Here is an 8,386-nt window from a genome sequence, read left to right on the forward strand (position 1 = left end):
CGGGCGGCGGTGCCGGGGCGGGCTCAGGGCGGGCTCTGGCCGCAGTTCCAATCGGGCGGCGGTGCCGGGGCGGGCTCGGGGCGGGCTCCGGCCGCAGTTCCAATCGGGCGGCGGTGCCGGGGCGGGCTCAGGGCGGGCTCCGGCCGCAGTTCCAATCGGGCGGCGGTGCCGGGGCCATGCACCGCGTCACTGCCGCTTCCTCGGCGGGCTATTCGAGGGCGATGGCGGCGGCCGCTGTCGGTGGCGCTGCGGGCGGGTGGGACGCGCTGGCGGCGGGCGCGGAGCTGGAGCAGTCGCTGTCGCTGCTGGACTCGAGCGGCGGGCAGGCCGAGCAGCAGCAGCTGGAGCGGCGGGCGGGCCCGGTCCCCATGCCCATGGTGTTCATGTGCGCCGGCTGCAGGCGGCCCGTGGGCGACACCTCCAGCTGGGTGCTCAATGACGAGGAGAGCGGCTGCATCCTGCTGCGCAGTGAGTGCCAGCCCCGCACCTCGGCTGTCCCCGGCAGCTGTCCCCGCTCCTGCCGGCCCTCCATCCCTCCTTCCCTCCCTCGCTCCGCAGGTGCGGCCGCCAGCGTCGCCGTGGATCCCGAGCGGAAGGTGTCCAAGCTGCCCGGCGAGTATGGATGGTGAGGGCGGCCCGGGGGAGCCGGGGAAGGCGCTGAGGACAAGCCCGGTAAAGGGCCCGGAGTGCCCTGTGACCCCCACAGGCCCTGCAACACTTACTTGGGGTGGAATGTACAAAGTGCTTATGGCCTAAGGCAGAGGGAGTTCTCACAAAGACCTGGAGTGATAGACAAGGGGAGCGGCCTTAAGATGAAGGCAGGCAGGTGTAGATTAAATGTTAGGAAGAAATCCTTCCCTGTGAGGGAGGTGAGGCCCTGGCACAGGGTGCCCAGAGAAACTGKGCACATCCCTGGCAGTGCCCAAGGCCAGGCTGGACAGGGMTTGGAGCACCCTGGGACAGTGGGAGGTGTCCCTTTCCATGGCACGGAGTGGAATRGGATGAGCTTTAAGGTCCCTTCCATGATTTAATGATTCTGTTGGTCTTGCTGAGGTCAGGCAGCCTGAGGAGCTGTTGTGAATGCAGGGTGAAAGATGAGTGCTCATAATTTACACTGTGTAAAGCAAGAATGCTCTAAAAATCCTAATGCATGAATTTTTTTAGAAAAGGTCTGGGGAGAGTGGCTTCCTTTTATTTCCTTCTGAATAAATGTTATTTCTTACTTACAGCATGGTAGAAACCTTATTCTGCTCTGGCTGCTCAAAGACACTTGGGAGCATCTACAGGTGCACCTCCAAGAATCTTGACTACAAGAGAGATTTATTCTGTTTTAGCATTGACTCTGTTGAAAGGTAAGTGCAGAATGTTTATGGGTCAGCCTCCCAGCTCCACTTCACCCACCAGGCATCGCACTGAGGGTGCTCCTGTTATATCTGTGGCTGTTTCTGCTGCTCTGTCCCAGAGTGGTTTTCTGTATTGCTACTGTTGGCACCATAGTCCTCACCTCTGAGGAACATCACTTGTGTAAGGCAAATCCTTGGGGAAAAAAAACCCCACAGATGTGCCTTCTGTATGAGGAATTGCATTCCAGTTGAGAAAATGTCACCAGGTACACAGCACAGTTGGGTTCCTTCTCAGTGGATCAGAAGATGCACAAACCAAGCACCAGATAGGCCTGGCTGGGGCTGGAGCCTGTTAGGGGTCAGCATTAGCAGCAGGAAGGGTGTCCGAGGGGCTCAGGCACAACTGGGGGTGGGTCTGACCTGTGCTGGCCACATCTGCTCTGTCCTTGCTAAGGTGGGCAAAGGCAAATCTGAAAATTGAGTATGTGCTTGAGATACTCATTCAGCCATCTTAAAAACTGTCTAGAAAATGAAGGTGTGCTTGGGTTTAATTGGTTTATAGCACTTAAAAATGGTCTTTAAATACTCTTCAATAACAATATCCTGAATTAAGGCTCCACTCCAGATTTTTTGTGCGAGCATTGTTCTAACAGACAGTGATTGTTTAGTTTTAATGTCTCTGTTTTTTTCTAAAGTTCCCATTTATTTTGCTGTCTCGCTGTGGATGTCCACCCTCACACTCTGGACAGTTGTTTTGGATTTTTTTATGCATTCCACAGCTATGATACTTCTTTTTTTTCCTATGACTTTTTTTTTCTAAGATTCTCTGAAGCACTAACCTGGCCACAGAATGGCACTTTCTTGGGCAATAATGCTGCTTCTCCCAGYCAGTGCTGCACCATTCCCGTGTCTGTGCGATTTTTCGCTGTATCCTGTAGCCCCAGAATCCAGGGCTGTCTCTCGGGGTTCTGGAGGAGTGCTGTGTTTGTTTTTTTTGGCTTTGGAGTGGGAAGTGCATGATCTAAACTGTGGCATCTCAGCTATATTGTAGGAACCCCGGGAAAGCAAGCTCTTACTGATGAGGAACCGCTTACTCTGGAAAGTCAAGCTGTCTTGGAAGAGTTGCTGCAAAGGGTAAGGTTTAACCTTATGTCATTCTTTGTTTAAATCACCTCTGTGAAAACCTTAATAYGCTTTAATAGTTTCTGCAGAACAGCTTATTTCACCCAGAGCAATTCAGTGCATTGTAACATATACTGGACTTCTTCATGTCATTGGGATCTTGTGTTATCTTTAACTTTTCCTTCAATTTTCWTGGTAAATAGCATTTTCTGTTTATCAAGCACAGCATTAGATTCCCAATTATGTCTCAGCAATTTGATATGTTGTTTCTACTTAGTTCTGATTCACTTCTCCAGATCTTCACTTAACTTTTGATCATGTCTCTTCTGTTTTTTGTGCAAATGGACATAAAGCTTTTGCTGTAACTTTGTATTGAAATATTGCATCATAAATCAAGTTCATGTTTTGCTCTACTAAAATCTTGTGACTGCAGGTAGGGAGAGTTGGGAACAAATAGTGTAAGGAAGTTGACTGTGGAAGCTGATGGTTGTCCAGTAAAAGCTGAGTGTGTGGCTCTGACACCAAGGCTGGAAAAAGTTACCAAGTGTGGACAGTGAATGTTAGCRTTGGGTGAGCTTTCAAACTATGAAAGTAGCAGGAAAAGAATCAAAGGAATTGGTGGTGTGAGATGAGTTTTGAACCCTTTCTGACACCCACACTTGCTCTGTGTATTGTCAGATTCCATGTGTAACCAAGTACCTTTCCCTGGTTACTTTGCAGATAGATACCATATTCAAAGCTCTGGAGACAAGACTGACTGCTGTTGAGTCACGTGTGGCTGCTCTGCACAGGCAAGTCTGAAAGGAAATACCTGTGGAGCTGCAGGAGAATGGTGACTGTGAAACTTGTCCTTGTAATGCCCTGGGATCTGKGGAAACATTGGAAAGACTGTCACAGAGCTGAAAGCCTTGGGTGGCCTGTACTGTGGGGGAGCAGTGCTGACCAAAGCTGAGTCCCGGCCCAGGTGTTCCTCTTCTGTCTCCTAAGAGGATCCCCCAGAGTKTTTTTCTTAATAAAGACTTCTGATCAGTCAATCTGTTGACTTCTGGTTTAATGTAAATATTTGTTTTAATTTTTGTCTCTGAAAGCAAAGCATTTATCTCCTGACTTCCCTGCTATTCRGTATCTACTGAACAGGATGTGCATTTTCCTAAGCTGATTAAAAAAGCCCCTGTGAATCTGTAATATCCAAAGGAACAACATTAACTCRCTTGTTTTTACTTGTCTTCATAGCCTTAGCTTGGCCCATGCTTAAAGACAGGAATGATTCAATGACTATATGTGTTGGTTTGTTGGTTTGTGAGGTTTGTTTGCAAGTTCGCATCTAAATGTTAGAAAAGGCTTTTTAAACAGCATTAGATAAAATGTTTTTCCCTGAGATRTTGAATGTCAGATGTTTTACAGCTTTGAGGGGAGGAAACCAAACAAGGCTGATGGCAGCACTCCTTTAAGCAGGGCTTGATATATRTTTGAGCAATTGATTCAGCAGTTTTTTTATGTTAATGCAGATATTTCGGTTGTGTTTGGTTTTCTGTGCATTTGACCCAAGTGTCAGTGTTTCTCATACAATGTAAGTGTTCCATCTAGTGTTTTTCAATAAAAGCAAGCAGTTGTGGTATAAAGCAAAAACAATCTCAAAAAGTGGTTTGGTGGTTTTTTTATTTGTTGTGTATTACCCAATACACTTAACTTTACTACAGCACTGTGAGTTTTTAAGTTTTCTCCAAAAACTCAGAATTAATTCCCCCATTCTACCCCATTGGTAGGCACTGTTTCTCTTGGAAAGATTTCTACCCTCCMGTGCCCTCTTTTGAAGTAGTGCTCCAGTTTAGCCTGTAGTGATGGCTCTTACATCCTTTTATGTTCAGGTCACTAAAACATTTTGTTATTGGCATACCTGCTAGAGGAGCTTACATTACTCCAGTGTCATTTGTGAGGMAGTTTCTGCTCTAACAAGTTTTTGAATGTTGCTCAGCTGCAATAGACCTCATTCTGGATATCTGAAGAGAGTCATGAACTGCCCTTTAGTTGAAGATTGGTTGATGTTACAAGTGGGAAGTGAATAACACAATGTTTACCAAGCTGGAGGTGGTGTCTAAGTGAGTTCTTGCTTTTGTTAAACTGAAATATATGGTTTAACTCTGCATTTGAGAGAAAGGACCAGATTTGCTGGTGGCAAGCAGCACCTCTAGATTTAAACATGCACATGGAGGGCAGCAAGCTGTGGTTCAGAGCTGGCTCCCTAAAGAGCCTCAGCAGCTGAATTTCTTCTGGCACTTGTGTGGGTGGATTTCTGACATCTGTTCCATGTCCATGATCCAGCTCCTGTGTACACATGTGAGAAAGGGTTGCTTTTCTCCAGGCAAGCATATGAATTTCAGAACTTGAAGAAAAAAATCCTGCCCCACCTGGAATGATTTGGGTCACAGGAAGCACCTGGGAGCCTCCTTTTGTGTCCTGGGTGAGGCTGTGGCTATAAAAGGGGTAAAGGATGGCGTGGGGAGAGGAGTAGTGACTGGGAACAGTGACACCTTAGGGATTTGTATCTGGAAATAGCCATCAATTTCCTGATGGGAGTCCTGGAAACAGRACTKAGAGTGTGAGAAATGAGAATATTGCAGCTGGAGTGCTGAGAATGGAGAGTCTGTAGTGAATGTTGTCTGCTGAGTCTCCTGATGYAATGCTGTGCTGTCACCAAGTCACCAGGTGCGTACAGGGAAACTGSTGCAGTTTTGGAGGCTGGAGGGTGCTGGAGCAGAGCAGTTTTCTGCTCTCCTCCCTGGAGTTAAGATGGGACTGATGTGTTTGAGCCGAGGAATTGGCACAGCCCAGGCAGCCTGTTCCAGCTTTGGGTTGGAGGAAAGCCTCATGTCACTGCTCAAAGGCCACCAGGSAGAAATGGAGTTGGTGTTAGCTGGTACCCTGAGCTCTTCCCAAGGGCAGGGGATGCATCTCTTCCCAGGAGTGGTCACATACCTCCAGGATTTCATCCTTCAGCACCAAGAGCTCAGTGACGTTTTGCGCGGTGCAGTCGGATTTAGGTAAATCTGGGCACAGCCACTCCCTGGGCCTTGAAATTGCTGCAGGAGAGAAAAACTGGAGTTTCAGTGGAGGTCCCTCTGATAACTGGGCCCATGTGGGTTCACTGGTGGAACAGAAATGATGGTGGCTGGGCAGTTTGTGTTTGGAGGGGCAGGGTCCYTCTGTTTCTCTTTCTGAGGAAGATTTTCAGCCCTTACTTCAGTGAAATACCTTGGGGCTGGGAACAAGCAAGCAAACCAAAGCTGCAGGGGTTTGGTTAGTGGCCTTTTCAGGGGCTGTGAGGCAGATCCTGGAAGGGTGGATGGAAATGGAGCTTTGCMGGGCCTGGGGGGGCTGACACAGCAGGACCCAAAGGCTCCAAAGGTAAGAGGAGGTGTGTAAAAACCCTCCCTGTCTTGCCCACTGGAAACAACCGCTCCAGATGCCAGAGCACAGAGGAGCTGGAGAAGGGCAATTGAAAATCCAAAATTGAAAATTTAAAATCCAGGCAGAAATGGAAATCTGTGGCGTTTTCATCAGGCAACACTGAGCTGCTGACAGAATTCTGCAGGTGCCCAGGAAAAGTGAGTTTGTGTGTTTCTATTCTAAGAACAGAATTTGTATTTATTTGGGGTTGAGGGGAGGAAGAGGAGTGCATTTATGTGTTTGCTCAGGACACCAGAATACACAGTTTTCACTGCTGAAKTGACTTTTTGTTTGAAGAGAGAAAAAATGAATAGGGTAGACTGTGGAAGATGGTGGGAAAGTGGTATGAGAAGTTCTTTTTGATGCAAACTGAAATGGTTTATTTCTTYATGGGTTTTGTTTGGGKTTTTTKKGGGRRSYTTKKTTWWTKGKTTKGKTTKRYTTTKGGRWTTTKKTTKKTTTKKTKKKGGKKTTTTTTCATTGTACTTGGTRGGTTTTGTTTTACTTTGATTTGGTTTTGTTTTTTGCCTGGCTTAGGAAAWTGTGTCAGATCTCACTTTTTTCTTCTCTGATTGAGTGTGATGTTATTTGCTTAATTCAGAAAATATTTGCTGTATGGAAAAACCATCTTGCCTTGTGAAGGGATCAGCAGGAACTATTTTAATGGCCAGTGCCATGGCCTTGTACCACACAGAAGCCTCAGGAAGGGGGGAGCTCTGCAGGGCGGATGAACCTGGCCAGGTTCCTGCAGATGCTGCTGCAGCAGAATGATGAGGTGAATACCAGCTCAGCTTCATTGCCAAAATAAAACTCATTCGTTTTCTTATAAACCCCAGTGATTTGGTCCCAAGAGCTTTGTCTCTCAGTCTCTGCTTCCATTGTTTGCAGGGGCTTGATCCCATGGTGATGGATGCCAGGAATGCATCTGTGTCCTTTTTCCATGTTTTTCTGTYCCAGTTGTTGGAAAAAAATGGATTTTGGTTATTTTCTGCTGCAGCTTGCTGCAGATCCCCAAAAAACCTGCTGGAGGGAAGATCATTGCTCATCCTACCACCACCAGGTGAGAGGGGAGATGGTCACATCCCAGGAGCCTGSTTTTGGAATATTTTATGGAATTGGCCCAGTAAGTTTTACTTCTGTGRTTTCCACAGTCTGTCTGTGGCAGGTCCATCCAGCCTGTGCTTCAGTTTAGTGCCACTCTGAGCCCTCAGACCACAGGGAAATGAAACTTTGGGGAAGTTCTTACAGCTCCACTTAATGCTTTAAGAATTASGRTGATTTTCTGGGAGTGGGCTGTCCATCCTTACCCATTTTCTTCCCTCTCCGTGTCAGACTGTACCTGCTGAAAGGCTGAGGTGCGACCAGGATCTGTAAAATCTGACTCTCTCTATCTCCCTGAGGCTGAAGCCATTTTTGCTACCAATGACAACAGAATGGGAGATGCTGAAGATGGAAWACTTCATTTTTTCCCCTGAATCCCAAGGTTCTGTGTCTATAGCTGTGCCCTGTATATATCTTAAAAGAGTTTCTGGGTTCAGAAAGGTTCTTTYATATTCTGCATTATTTATCTGTAACTCAATTAAAAAGAATAATACTGTATCAATGTGGTGTTAATTTTTTTGAGTTGGTTAATTAAAGCAAATCATTTATAAGGGGTTTGAGCATCCCTTGCTTGGAGCTGGCAGCTCTTATTATTTTCTCTTCATTCCTTTAATTTCTCTCAATTATTTCTTAAGCGGTTATTACAAATAGGATATACAATAAGGAGAACATAATTTCTGCCCTTCTGGTTTGGGAAATCCACGCCAAATTCCTTGGAGAGATTGAGGCAGGGGATTGGGAGCTGAGACTCAGGCTGGATGTTGGCAGTGGGAATTCGGCGAGGAAATAGGAAAGATCCCTAAAATGTGGTTAAGGCCAGTTCTGCTGGCTTTGGGTGCCCCTACCTCCCCAAAACAATCCTGGTTGAAGGGGACTTGAAGAAGGAGTGGGATGTGCTGCAAGGTGGAGGGGAGAAAGCTCTGATGGGCTCTCCAAAGCCTGGTCAGGGGTGGTGGGCAGTGCCACGTCCACTCGGACACTGCKGAGGAGCTGCACCGGGACCCCTCAGATTCCATCCAGAGATGCTGGGCACTGCTAGAGCTCTCGGACACTGCTGAGGAGCTGCACCGCCTGATCCACAGAGTTTTCTCATTATTTTCTGCTCAGCATCTGGCAGGTCATCATAGCTCCACAGGTTGAAAATTCCATCGGAGCACTTCCAGCCGACCACACAGAAGTCAGTCTGGGAGAGGAAATGAGTTGTTCCACAGATTTATTTTTCCYATTGCATTTTTTAATTTACAGTAGAATCTCTCCTCTCCCCTCAGAGCCCATATTCTTTAGTTTTGTGTTTTCTCATAAAGAATTTTCTGCCTACGTTGGAAAAGAATTTCTCTGCCACTGCGGGGACAGACGGGTTTGGGGGTCCCGGG

The 8,386-nt window shown here is 47.2% G+C and overlaps 1 protein-coding gene across 1 annotated transcript; it reads left to right on the plus strand.

The window, feature by feature from the left end:
- Window positions 1-100: 100 nt before the first annotated feature.
- On the plus strand, window positions 101-3,499 carry MIS18A (MIS18 kinetochore protein A). Its single transcript, XM_057385982.1, has 5 exons — window positions 101-468; window positions 559-625; window positions 1,230-1,352; window positions 2,384-2,477; window positions 3,186-3,499. Exons 1-5 carry the CDS (start codon window positions 177-179, stop codon window positions 3,264-3,266), a joined length of 657 nt encoding a protein of 218 aa, XP_057241965.1. The 5' UTR covers window positions 101-176; the 3' UTR covers window positions 3,267-3,499.
- The last annotated feature ends 4,887 nt before the right edge of the window (window positions 3,500-8,386 follow it).

The sequence above is a fragment of the Malurus melanocephalus genome, unplaced genomic scaffold, assembly GCF_030028575.1.
Source record: "Malurus melanocephalus ecotype Western Australia unplaced genomic scaffold, MMel_1.1 scaffold_898, whole genome shotgun sequence".
NCBI lineage: Eukaryota > Metazoa > Chordata > Aves > Passeriformes > Maluridae > Malurus > Malurus melanocephalus.